This window comes from Chiloscyllium plagiosum, chromosome 39 (assembly GCF_004010195.1).
Source record: "Chiloscyllium plagiosum isolate BGI_BamShark_2017 chromosome 39, ASM401019v2, whole genome shotgun sequence".
NCBI classification, from domain to species: Eukaryota; Metazoa; Chordata; class Chondrichthyes; order Orectolobiformes; family Hemiscylliidae; genus Chiloscyllium; species Chiloscyllium plagiosum.
Window position 1 is genome coordinate 11758405 of NC_057748.1, and position 14541 is coordinate 11772945.

General features: G+C 40.7%; 1 protein-coding gene across 7 annotated transcripts in view; it reads right to left on the reverse strand.

Moving 5' to 3' along the window:
* pla2g6 (phospholipase A2, group VI (cytosolic, calcium-independent)) overlaps positions 1-14541 on the reverse strand; it is an 82637-nt gene that overhangs the window by 35397 nt on the left and 32699 nt on the right. For all 7 annotated transcript variants that reach the window (XM_043679777.1, XM_043679771.1, XM_043679773.1 and 4 more), the window contains exon 5: positions 4562-4749. In XM_043679777.1, coding sequence (XP_043535712.1) covers positions 4562-4749 — 188 coding nt within the window. The remainder of the gene's footprint in view (positions 1-4561; positions 4750-14541) is intronic.

Genomic DNA, 14541 nt, shown 5'->3' on the forward strand with positions numbered 1-14541 from the left:
AAAGATATAAAAGAGACCTAAGGGGCAACCTTTTCACACAGAGGGTGATACGGGTATGGAATGAGCTGCCAGAGGAAGTGGTGGATGCTGGTACAATTGCAACATTTAAGAGGCATTTGGATGGGTATATGAATAGGAAGGGTTTGGAGGGATATGGGCCGAGTGTTGGCAGGTGGGACTAGATTGGGTTGGGATATCTGGACGGCATGGACGGGTTGGACCGAAGGGTCTGCTTCCATGCTGTACAATTTTATGACTCTATGACTGTAATAGCTGATAACAGCATTGGGTACAGATGAGAAAGTGTTTCATCGTCCAACATCCTCAACATTTCCCAGAACCCATACTCACATTGAGTGTTTTTGACCTGCAGAGATTTTCAGAGACAAAATAATGTTTTATCTGTGAGAAACTTACATGGAATTGAAGTGGCATTTTGATCACTGCAACCGTAAAAGATATATTTCAAAACCAAATGGTTAATAATTACAGGTGTGCTCAAGTTATGGGCAAGAAATCCCAATTAGTATCTCTTGGCAACCCTCTCTTAAATGCCAACTCTATCCTTGTACGTCAATTGTCTCAGAAAATACAACTGATTACTATCAAGTTAGAGAACAGACAGTAATGGTGAATGATTGTTTTTTAGACTGGAAGAAGGGATACAGTAGGATCCCCAGCAATCAGTACTGGGACCATTGCTTTCCTTGATATTTTAATGCCTCGGTCTTGGTTGCACAGGGCACAATTTCAATATCTGCAGACAACATGAAACTTGCAAGATATTTTCAACTGTGAGCAGGACAGTGATAGATTTCAAGAGGACACAGATGTATGCGGAACGAATAGACAAGTAACAGATTGTGAACTGATATATTTTAATCAGAAGAATAAAGAAAGACAATACAAATAAAAGGTTAAATTGTAAACATAGCACAAAAACAGAGAGACTTCAGGTACATGCGCACAATTCACTGAAGGTGACAGGGAAGTTTGAGAAAATGTTTACAAAGGCACACAGGACCTTAGGTTTTATAGATAGAGGCATAGAGTACAAAAAGGAAAGAAATTATGTGAACCTTTATAAACACAGGTTTGGTCTCAACTAGAAAAGCACTGTACCCAATAATGGGCATCACACTTCAGGAAGGATGTGAATGCCTTAGAGAGGGTGTCGGGATAATTTGGGGACAAGGGATTTCAGTTACAGGTATAGATTGGAGAAGCTGATTTTGTTCTCCATAAAGGAAAGAAGGTTGAGAGGAGATCTAATAGAGATCTCCAAACTCATAGGGAGTTAAGGCAAAGTAGACAGGGAGAAACGTTTTCCATTTGGTGGAACTGTCAAAAACCAGAGGTCACCAAGTAATTAGCAACAGAACCAACAGCAACATGAGGGCAAACAGTTTTATGCAGCAGTGGTTATAAACTGGAATGCATATCCTGACAGAGTAGGGGCACCATAGAACATAGAACATTACAGCGCAGTACAGGCCCTTCAGCCCTCAATGTTGCACCGCCCTGTCATACTAATCTGAAGCCCATCCCACCTGCACTATTCCATGTATGTCCATATGCCTGTCCAATGACAACTTAAATGCACTTAACTTGGCGAATCTACTACCGTTGCAGGCAAAGCATGCCATGCCCTTACTACTCTCTGAGTAAAGAAACTACCTCTGACATTTGTCTTATACCAATCTTCCCTCACTTTAAAGTTGTGTCCCCTCGTGTTTGCCGTCCCCATACTTGGAAAAAGGCTCCCCCTGTTACCCTATCTAACCCTCTGATTATTTTGTATGTCTCTATTAAGTCACCTCTCAACCTTCTTCTCTCTAACGAGAACAGCCTCAAGGCCCTCAGCCTTTCCTCGTAAGACATTCCTTCCATACCAGGCAACATCCTAGTAAATCCTCTGCACGCTTTCCAAAGCTTCCACATCCTTCTTATATTGCGGTGACCAGAACTGTACACAATACTCCAAGTGTGGCCGTACCAGAGCTTTGTACAGCTGCAGCAAAACCTCCTGGTTCTGGAATTCAATCCCTCTATTAATAAAGGCCAAAACACTGTATGCCTTCTTAACAACCCTGTCAATCTGGGTGGCAACTTTCAGGGATCTGTGTACATGGATACCGAGATCTCTCTGCTCATCTGAACTCCCAAGAATCTTACCATTAGCCTAGTACTTTGCATTCAGATTAATCCGTCCAAAGTGTATCACCTCACACTTGTCCACATTAAACTCCATTTGCCACCTCTCAGCCCAGCCTCTGCATCCTATCTATGTCTCTCTGCAACCTACTACGTCCTTCGTCACTATCCACAACTCCACCGACCTTAGTGTCGTCCGCAAATTTACTAACCCACCCTTCTAATCCCTCATCCAGGTCATTTATAAAAATGACGAATAGCAGTGGACCCAACACCGACCCTTGCAGTTTACTGCTAGTAACTGGACACCAAGATGAACATGTTCCATCAACTACAACCCTCTGTTTTCTTTCAGCAAACCAATTACTGATCCAAACTGCTATGTCTCCCACAATCCCATTCCTCCGTATTTTGTATAATAGCCTACTGTGGGGAACCTTATCGAACGCCTTGCTGAAATCCATATACACATCAACCGGTTTACTCTCATCTACCTATTTGGTCACTTTGTCAAAAAACTCAATAAGATTCGTTAGGCATGACCTACCCTTCAAAAAACCGTGCTGACTGTCCCTGATCAGATTATTCTTTTCGAGATGGTTATATGTCCTATAAATCCTATCTCTTATAATGTTCAAATGTTTCTTTTGAAAAGGAATGGGGTAAACACTTTGAGAATGTGTGTGTTAGGGTAAGGAGAACAGACAGGGAAGTAGGACTAGATGAGACTTGCAGACAGGTGGCACAGACACAATGGGCTGAGAGGCCTTTTTCCATGCTGTAACCATTCGGTGAGTGTCATTCTAAGAGGGAGCACAAAAACAAAATAGTGTGGATGCTAGCAATCAGCCATAAAAACTGAAAATACTCAGCAAATCAGGCAGTATCTGTGCAGAGGGAAGCAGAGGTAAGGTTTCAGGTTGATAAGTTTTGTAATAATTAAGTAACCATGCTTTTCAACAGTATTATAGAGTCATAAAGTCATACAGCACGGAAACAGACCCTTCAGTCCAACTCGTCCAAGCCGACCAGAAATTCTAAATTAATCTACTCCCGTTTGCCAGCATTTGGCGTATATCCTTCTAAATCCTTCCTTTTCATATACCCGTCTAGAAGCATTTTACATGTTGTAATTGTACCAGCCTCCACTACTTCCTAATGTACCACTCTCTGCATGAAAAAGTTGCCCCTTAGGTCTCTTTTAAATCTTTCCCTTCTCAGCTTCAACCTATGCCCTGCAGTTCTGGACTCCCCTACTGTGGGGGAAAGATCTTTACTATTTATCCTATCCATACCCCTCATGATTTAATAAACCTCTATAAGTTCACCCCTCAGCCTCCAACGCTCCAGGGAAAACAGCCCCAGCCTATTCAGCCTCTGCTGATAGCTGAACCCCTCCAACCCTGACAACATCCTTGTAGATCTTTTCTGAACCCTTTCAAGTTTAACGACATCTTTCCTATAGCAGCCTAACTGGCTTGCCATTCCTGATGAAGGGCTTATGCCTGAAACATCAATTCTCCTTCTCCTCGGATGCTGCCTGACCTGCTGTGCTTTTCCAGCACCACACTCACAACTCTGATCTCCAGCATCTGCAGTCCTCACTTTCTACTTGCCAATGGATTTAGCCACATCAGCTTTTCTCAGTCAATACGCTTTTAACATTTGTATATAGATGTAGAAAAAGCAAAATTAAGCACATATGACTGAGAGTAGAAAGTTTTTCAGGTTTATTGTCAGTCAAAATAGCAATGGCAGGAGTAAATTCAGCCAAAGTGGTGGACTGGAAATGATCAAGATTCTAGCTTTTGGATTCCTCGGCAAATTATACACAGATAAAGGAGAGGTCAAGATTCTATCACATAAGTGACGCAAACCGTGGTTCAGCTGCATGAAAACTGTCAAAAATGTAAAATACTGACCAGCTGTCACTATCCATAGCCCAAGAATGAACTGTCATATTTAGATGCAGTTTGGTTGTATGGAACTTAAGTATTGCTGAAAAAAGATGCATTTTGTCAAAGGTTTTATTCTTATGTTCATGGGGACAATTCGCAAGAAATACCAACGCAAAAAGAAAACATTCACAATGTACGAGGGAAAAAAGTGTCGATTGGTTGGCTAATGGATTTCAAATCAGTAGAGGTGTGGCCATAAAGAACGCACTATTTAATGATGACTGGCAGTTCACTGCCAAGTTTTTTTACCAAACCAGAAAATGGCTGTCACGTATTTTGCTACGTTGAAACAGGCAGAGTTTGTGCACATCGTTAACAAGAGAAAGGGAAAACAAATGAATTTAAAGGATGAGGCAGGGTTGGAAACAGAAGTACAGGCAGTAATTAAGCAGCATTTGAAGGAGGGGAAAGATGGAGGAGTAGGAGGTTAAAACATTTCTTGCCCTTACCCTGCCTGGATGAACTTCATGGCTGTATGGATTGGATAACCGTGTGATCCAACAATATTACAATTGGCTTGGCAATGGAGCAGGGATTTAGCTACATCAGTTTTTCCCAGTCGACAAGCAACATGAAGCGGTGTCTCACCGCTATTGCTCAAGTGATTCACTCCAACAGAGCGGTGTTTGCTGAACAACTGTGAATTAGAAACAGACATAAAAAGATGGAGAGAAAGGTTAGGGTTTTTATTGTCTGATACAGCAGGTAAATATGGACTAGTTCATGGTCACTTAATCACTTTGCACCTGGGCTCACGTTTATCCCAAATGCACACTAAAGTTTCCCCTGCAAGATGGTCATTAAAATAATTTTGCTAAATAAATGTGGAAGGATCCAAGCCTGTTTCCAATGGGTATACAGTCCATAATATAACAATAATAGGCACTAGTGGGAGGCCTGGCATAGATACTTCATTTGGATCGAAGGAACTGAAATGGTAGCAATTTAAAGAGAAACATATGGATTGTGTTAAAATGCATGTAACGATTTCAGTTCTGTTAATTTCAGCAATCTGCTTCAGTCCCTCAAATTTGAAAAGAAAGCACGCATCACCCTTATATGAACATCTCTGAAAGAGAATAAGATGCTGGTCGATCAGCCACAGTCCACTGTGTAAGCAAGTTGGTTTCCTTTTGAGAACAGAATCGACAAACTGAAACAATTAGAAATTATGTTAGCAATATGAATGCAGGAAGGCAACCTTGTATACTGCTTTCCATGAACCTCTGCATGAAAGCACAACCCTGTGTACATAACAGTGGAGACACCATTCAAAGCATTAATGGGATGGATGAAAAAGGATCCAGTTCATGCTTAAAGATTAAGATTATCTACAGTGACAGTTACTGAAGTTAATTTATTCTATTAAAATTCTAAGATGACCGTTAGCATTTGGAATATCACTGTACCAACACTTTGTCTACCTTTCACAATTGCTTTTTTATCCTGTCCCACCAACCTTGTTACCTAGATTCATAAGTTTCATATTATAACGAGCAAATTTAAATCCAGTCACAATTAATCAGCTTCTGGATGTCCAACACAACACTAAAAGACTTGATTCAGACAGTCATAAATGATGCTGCAAGATTCTTTTCATATTTCCTTCTGTGGTAATAGAAGTTCAATGAACGCCAGTGTTCAGGACATTTTTGGAAGCTGGACACTGGCCATAGAACATGGGAGTGGTTAAAATACAGCAGAAAATGATTAAATAGCAATTAGTAAACATGACTGGTGTTGTACCTGGGGAATTGAGTGACTAGGAGGAGTTGACCTGCAGTTTGCAAGAAGGCAGTCATCCAGCATTAAAACTAAATTGATTCTCAGCATTGCCTACAATACTGTCTGGACTGTTGTCTACTGCACACACAATCCTTCATTGCTAAACCATAATTCAGAACATAAGAAACAGGAGAAATAGGTCAAGCAGTACTTGGAGCCTAATTTTCCATTCAATAAGGTTGGGGCTTATGTCTACACTAATTCCAAATTCATAATCAAGCCCCATCTTCCCTTGATTCTCTTTGTCCCCGCATAGAATTTTTTTCTCACACTATTTCTTTTGCCAACTATTTTAAATCAAGTCCTCTTGTTTTGCAAGCCTTTTACAAGCAGACATTTTTCCTTACTACGCTATCCAAACTCCTCATGATTTTGAATACCTCTATCAAATTTCTCTTCAAGGAAAGCCATTCCAACTTTTCCGATGGATCTTTTTAACTGAAGTTCCTCACTCCTGAAACTATTGTCATTCTGGTCAATATCTTCACATCCTTTCCTAAAGTGTGGCACACGGAACCAGACATAACACTCCAGCTGAGACCCAACTAGTGCCTTCTACAAGTTCAACTTAACCTCCAAACTTGCTCCTCAATTCCACTATTAATGAAACATAGGACACCGTAAGTCTTATTAGCCATTTTGTCAACCTCTCCTACCACCTTCAATAACTAATTCGTATATTCTGTCACTTTCCCACCCGTTCATTCTACTAACTTATGAATGTTTCTGTTGAAGGTCTAAACTATGCTCTCAGTTTTCAATACTTGCAAGTTTCATATTGCCTACAAACATTGAAGTTGTGCCCTGCACACCTCTATTTGCGAAGCTCAATTTCAAAATTACCACAGCAAAATCTGCAGAGTTAAAACAGCGGTACAATTTACTTATTTATTCAAAACGAGGAGCTGCGTGTCACAACACACAAGGAATCATACAAGAAATAAAGAAAAGATAAAGGGTACAGGATACAATTAGGAACAATTTAAAACAAACAAACCTATGGACATTAATTCAGGTAATTTGTGTCTGAGTCCAAGAGTGAGTCCAGTGAAGGTTCTTTTCTCTTAGTGTGGATTCAGGCAGGTTCAGCTGACTAAAGGGAGAATTTCATTTTGTGGTAATGGAAGGCGCAGCAATGCAGCTGGCCTACTTTGCAGATAAGTACACATTTCATCCTGAAACCAACCGATAAAGGAGGATGAGATTTGTGATTTTACTCCAACTTGGCATCAGACTGTGATGTTAGCAGCCTTGTGATCATTACCAGACTGAAGCGAGGTGATCCAGAAATTACAGGAGCTAAGGTGAGAATTTGGTTATGTGACTGTTTCTGGATGAGCCAAGCTTCAACTTAGAGGGCTTTCTATGCTGCTGGTCAGAACACTATTTGTGAAAGAGCAATGGTGAGTTGTGAGCATCATTTCATGCAAAATGGGTTTCATAGCTCATATGCAGAGATTTGTCATGTCACTGTACCTGACCCTTTAAGGGAATATATCTTGGTTGTGCCCAAACTCCCACTACTTTTCCATAGACAAGCTAAACATTATGATTTATGCACAACGGTCGCTTCCCCCTAAATGGTCTCCTAATGACACTTGATTCACCTCATTTCCAGTAACAGATGCAGTAGATTTCACATTGGTTTCAAATTACACTTTTGAAGAAAATTCTCCTGTATACCTCCGAGGAACTCCTTCCTCCATATTTGCTCTTTTCACTACCACCATCCCAGTCTATAACTGATAAAAAATGTCAATCATTATAAGTACAATAATTCTTGCATATTCCTACAATCAAGCTTCTTAGGTATACCAATTCTGTATTTGACCTCTCTAGACCATCCTCCACATCCAGTAATGCAAATACCAGCAACACATCTTCTGTCCCACCAGAGGTCCGGACACCCTTGACCATTGCTACACAACCATCAAAGATGCCTACCGCTCCGTTCCTCAATCACATTTTGGAAAATCAGGCAAGATTCTGCTCCTTCTCCTGGCTTAACTGAAAAGTTAGGACCCAGTCAAAAAAACTGTGCAGTGTTGATCCAAGGAAACTGAAAGGCTTCTAGGGGACTGCTTAGAGTCAGGGAACCTGCTTAGGTTCATATTCAAGAACTCAGCTGCCAACCTAAACAAAAATGTCACTACTATTACAGACCTCATGAATGAGTGTGTAGATAACTGCCTGCCGAAGAAGTTAATCCTAACATTCCCCAACCATAAACCACGGATAAACTAGGAGATCCACTCCAGTCCAGGTCTGAGGTGTTCAAGTTGGGCAACCCTGATCAATACAGGAAATTCAGGCACAACCTTCATAAGGCCACCAGGGACACCAAGAGGCAATACCAAACTTAGCTTGAGACCCAGACTAACCACATGGACATCCCTTATTTGTGGTAAGGCTTATGCAACATATAAACCTATAATGCAAAGTCAAACAGAGCCCAGTCCGTCACGCAAACCAGGCTCCCATCCATTGACTTCATCTATACATCCCGCTGCAATAGGAAAGCATCCAACAAATCAAAGACCCGTCCGATGCTGGTTATACTCTCTTCCACCCCTTCCATCAGACAGAAGATAAAGAAGTTTGAATGCACACATAAACAGATTCAAGAACAGCTTCTTTCCCACTGTTGTCAGACTTTTGAACGGACCTCTTTAATGTTAAACTTGATCTCTCTCTGCACTTTCTTGGACAGCTGTAACAATATATCCTGCACTTTGTTCTGTTACCCTGATGCACTTGCATAGTATAATCTGCCTGCAAAGTACGTAAGACAGCACTTTTCAAATCAAATCAAATCAATGTCCTCCATGATAAATACTGCAACTTCTTCTTTCCCTATCTTGCCTCAAAAACCCTATATCAGCACTTCCCAAATTTGTTTTTCCTCATATTATGACCCCATTTTGATATTTGAAAATTGCCTTGACCCCAAAAAGCTTGGCATGTTAACACACAATAGGTACAGTTCAGACTTCAAGAAGCAGCCTGTTAGGGAAAACCACCCTTTAAAAAAAAATTAAAGAATTTAAAGAGAGCCATGCGGCTAGAAGCAGCCAGTCCGAGTTCCATTAGCAAATCGTTCCACAGGGAATTCGGTCCCAGTTCTATTAAAGTGAAACCTTCCCAGGGTCTAATAGTTCTCCCCCTGAGCTGGTCTTAATGTCTCAAGAATCTAAAGCCCTCCCTTCTGCACTATTCTTCCAGCTGGATATTCATCTATCTTATCCTATCTAATATGGATGTGGATGTAGGTTTGCTCACTGAGCTACAAGGTTCATGTTCAGACGTTTCGTCACCGTACTAGGTAACATCTTCAGTGAGCCTCTGGACGAAGCATTGCTGATGATTCCGGCTTTCTATTTATATGTTTGGATTGGTGATGTCATTTCCTGTTCTTTTTCTCAGGAGGTGGTTGAACCGGAACTCTATCAACAAACACATTGACTTGGACCCAGTTTACCACACCCTGAGAAAAAGAACAGGAAATGACATCACCAACCCAAAGAAACCCAAACATATAAATAGAAAGCATGAATCATCAGCAATATTACATCTGGAGGTTCACTGAAGATATTACCTAGTATGGTGATGAAACATCTGACCATGAACCTTCCAGCTCAGCACCAAACCTACATCCAGAACCTCAACCTGAGCTACAAAGCTTCTCAAAACTCCCTATGTAATATACTCTATCATACATAGAAGTTGGAGTGATTTAGTAATCAGTAATGTTGAAGTCCTGCTTGCTACTTTAGTACCTAGTTTTCCAACTTCTGACCTTAAGTCCATCACCAATTTTCTACCTCCATCATGTGGACCACAACTGCAGGCTGTTCACACTTCCCACTGAGAGAGTTCTACAGCTTTTCAGTGGCATCCTTGCACATATCAGCAGTGGTGCAACATACCAGTTTGGACACATGTCTCAAGCTGCAGAAGCAGTTGTCCCGACAAGAAAATGAGGACATTAATGTATCTAAATAAAATCACACTCCAGACCTATCAGTAATATTATAGTATTCACACAGTGACTCATGCTCATAAAATATAAAAGTTGCCATCCTCAATTATTTCTTGCATTTAAGTATATATTATATCTTGCTGCAACTTAATCTTTTAATAATTGCAGGAAAACTCATTGTCAATTTTCTCACATGAACCCAAATGAAGAGTCAGCGTTCTAATATATTGACCAAGAGATGCTTCAGCACATCATTGAACCATGACAGGGACTATATAAAAACAATTTCTCTCTGTCTTTTACATCACTAAGCTTGAAAAGAATATGAGACAAGGAAAATCAGGAGCTAATGATTAGGTAATATTTTAGTATAAATTTTTAAAAGTTGCAGGTGACCTGGAAGATAAAAGATGACAAGCATTTTCACTGAGAAACATAAGTAGTGTAGGCATTTGTGCAAGGAGGATCGATTTCAATATAGTGAAGATACAGAGTAGGAGAAACAGCATGTGGGATGATGTACTTGGAGCTTTGGTCCAAGAGCTTACAATTATTTACTGTTTTAACAATCCTCCAAACTAGTACAGTTTAACTGCTGAGTGTTATGAACAAATCTGTTTACACAATCCTCTGGAACTTGGCAGCTCACCATTATAAAGGGAACACTTTGACCCATTTCAGGTCCACAGGGAGAGTGGGTTTCTCATCAAATGTGGACATGTCTCTAATTGCACAATGTTCTGCGTAGAAATCGTCCCATGCAAACTTCATATCTTTGCAGATTCAGCAAGAGCATGAAGCTCATTAAACATGAAATCTGTCTCCACATACAACACTGCAAATAGCTGGCAAGGGGAACAGATCAAATAAACTCCCTGCTGCAAGTAGACTAAACACCTGTCACAACCAACGTTTTGCTCCTAAATATTGCCTCATCATGCTAGAAGCTTGGCGAAAATACAGTTTAACCATTTCTAAGCTCTTCCGTCTTGATTCTCAACAGGCAAAGAACAGGCATTTTTATATCACTTCAAACCCTTATGAAGGGCTAAATGAAGGGAAGTTTTATTTAAAAGTCATGCAGCATTTCACTAACATTCTAGTACCAAAGTGCTATAACAACGGTGGGTTGGCTCTTTGCTTTATCCATTTTATATTTAGGCACACTGGTTCACAAATTCTTCTGAGTCTTGACATATTCAGCATTTAGACAACTCAAAAATCTTTAATGAAGTATGACATTGCAGGTCATTTAAGAAAATAGGTCAAAATGAACAAGTTTTATTTGTATGTATAAGATTATTAAAGGATTGGACACTCGAGGCAGGAAGCATGTTTCCGCCGATGGGCTGGTCCTGAACCAGAGGACACATTTTAAAAATAAGGGGTAGGCCATTTAGAACAGAGTTGAGGAGAAATTTCTTCACCCTGAGAGTGGTGGGTGTGTGGAATGCTCTGCCCCAGAAGGCAGTGGAGGCCAAATCTCTGGATACTTTCAAAAAAGAGTTGGATAGAGCTCTTAAGGATAGTGGAATCAAGGGTTATGGGGATAAGGCAGGAACAGGATACTGATTGAGGATGATCAGCCATGATCATAATGAATGGTGGTGCTGGCTCGAAGGGCAGAATGGCCTACTCCTGCACCTATTGTCTATTGTCTATATAGGGTCTATAATGCAACAAAATATTTCAAGATGCCTGACAGGAGCACTGTCAACCAAACTTTGAGCAAGTCACATAAAGAGATATTAGGGCAGAGAACAAAAGATCAATCTGAAATGTAAACTGTCCAATCAGTGTCTCAGCTTGTAAAAATCATATATTTTTATGTTTGAGTTTTTTTTTTAAATGTGGACTGAAATGAGAAAGAACAGTTTTTAAACCAGGGATTTACAAGAATTGCTATATGTCAGAAAAGCAAGTAACCTGACACTCAAGACAAGCAACTTTTATACATCTGCTCAAACAAGTAATAACTTAAATTTAGTTTGTAGACAAACCAGAGCTGAGCGGGTTGTGTACAGATTGAGCTTTGATTGGTAACAAGAAGCAGGTTTGTTTGTGGACTAGTGACCAGTTATCAATGCCAAAAGTATTCTAACTCCCAACAGCTATGTGATTGGTTGTCAGGTAGCTGAACAGACAAGGCTTGTGAACAAGACACAGAGAAACTACACAGACTAGCATCAGCCTGAGAGCCCACTTTTTTAGAGTCGAGAGTGTGGTGCTGGAAAAGCACAGTAGGTCAGGCAGCATCCGAGGAGCAGGGGAATCGACGTTTTGGACGAAAGTCTTTCATCAGGAATGAATTCCTGATGAAGGGCTTTTGCCCGAAACATCAATTCTCCTGCTCCTTGGATGCTGCCTGATCTGCTATGCTTTTCCAGCACTACACTCTCGAACTCTAATCTCCAGTCCTCACTTTCGCCTAGCCCCCTTTCTTCAAGCCTGAAGAAAACCATTTTATCTTGCCTTCAAAGGTTACTGCAAGCTGCAACTTTTAATTGATTAAGTCAGAAACCTTTTAAAAGTGAACCAACCACCCTGTGCCTCTTGCAAACCAGTGAAAGGATGCAGAAAAGGAAGGCTGAGAAGGCTCTTTCTGATCAGCAGGAACCACCTCAACAGATCTTGTGAATAAAGACTATTTTACTACTCTCCCAGTTTTTCCTCCATGTGTTTGTTGTTCTATGGGGGATGCGTGTGTCTGTCGAGAGTGTGGTGCTGGAAAAGCACAGCAGGCCTGGCAGCATCCAAGCAGCAGGAGAATCGATGTTTTGGGCATAAGCTCTTCATCAGGAATGCCCAAAACGTCAATTCTCCTGCTCCTCAGATGCTGCTTGACCTGCTGTGCTTTTCCAGTACCACACTCTCAACTCTGATCTCCAGCAGCTGCAGTCCTCACTTTATCGTGTGTGCGCGCGCGTGTGTGTCTATAAGAGCAAGTTTATAAGAAAATCAGAGGTTTACTTCATACAGCCCATTGCTAATGGTTCGTAACTGTTTGCCTGTAGCTTGAGTCGATTTACTTATAATAAGTAGCAATTCAGTTTAAGTACAAAAACTTGGTCCATGGGAGTGAAGGTAATTTAGCAGTTTGGATTAGAAACTGGCTTTCTGTAAGAAAGCAACGAGTGGTGGTTGATGGAAAATATTCAGCCAGGAGTCCGGTTACTAGTCATGTGCCAAAAGGATCTGTTTTGGGACCACTGTTGTTTTTTATTTTTATAAATGCAGGCACAAGTGGATGGGTTATTAAGTTTGCAGATGATACTAAAGTCAGTGGAGTGGTGGACAGTGTGGAAGAATGCTGCAGGTTGCAGGGAGACTTGGATAAACTGCAGAACTGGGCTGAAATGTGACAAATGGAGTTCAATGTAAATAAATGTGAGGCGATTCACTTTGGGAAGAATAATAGGAAGGCAGAATACTGGATCAATGGAAAGATTTTTGGTAGTGTGAATGTGCAGAGGGATCTTGGTGTCCATGTACATAGATCCCTGAAAGTTGCCATCCAGGTTAACAGTGCTGTTAAGAAGGCATATGGTGTGTTAGGTTTTATTGGTAGAGGGATTGAGTTTCGGAACCATGATGTTATGCTGCAACTGTACAAAACGGGAGTGCGACATCACTTGGAGTATTGTGTGCAGTTCTGGATGCAGGACTGATGTGGAAGGAAGGATGTGGAAGCATTGGGAAAGGTGCAGAGGAGATTTACCAGGATGTTGCCTGATCTGAAGCGAAAGTGTTATGAAGAAAGGCTGAGGGACTTGGGTCTGTTCTCATTGGAGAGAAGAAGGCTAAGAGGCGAGTTAATAGAGAATTACAAGATGATCAGAGGATTAGATAGGGTGGACAATGAGAGGCTTTTTCCCAGGATGATGTGAGGATAAGCAAATAGATGATGATGAGATAGTTCTAGGGTGATGGGCTTAAATTAATTCAAAGGTCGGTGCAACATCGAGGGCCAAAGGGCCTGTTCTGTGCTGTATTGTTCTATGCTATCTGTCAACCCAATTCTAAGAAGGCAAATAAATTTTGGAATGGAACAAAGACAGAAATTGCTGGAAAAGCTCAGCAGATCTGGCAGCATCAGTGGAGAGAAATCAGAGTCAACATTTCTGAAGGGTCACAGATTCTGCCAGACCTGCTGAGCTTTTCCAGCAATTTCTGTTTGTTTCTGATTTACAGCATCTGCTGTTCTTTTGGTTATTAAATTTTGGAATGGTTTATGTGTTTTATAATCTGTAAGTTTTATGACATCTCTGAAAATAGCAGGGTTTGATTTCAAGTACACTACCCCATGAGTTGTGACAACTAGAAACTTGAAAGTCACCAGGTTTATTACTTTGTCAGTGTTAAGTTGGTTAAACTTAGCCAAAACTAATACTCACAGCTGACAAGTACTGCAGATAGCAAAGACAACCGAATTATTTTGCAATTGCTTAGAATAAAATTGTGATTTGCAAGTCTTTGTAGATTTTACGTTCAAGTTGCCTCACTTATCAAGAACAAAAAAAACAGCAAATAGAATAGTATATTACATAGACGTAAGTCAGAAAACCCTAATATCCAAAATGCACAGGCAAAACATACTTCATGGACCGTGTCCATCGCTGTAGACAAAGGGAAGAATTCAAACACTTGAGGATATGCTGCTCAGAG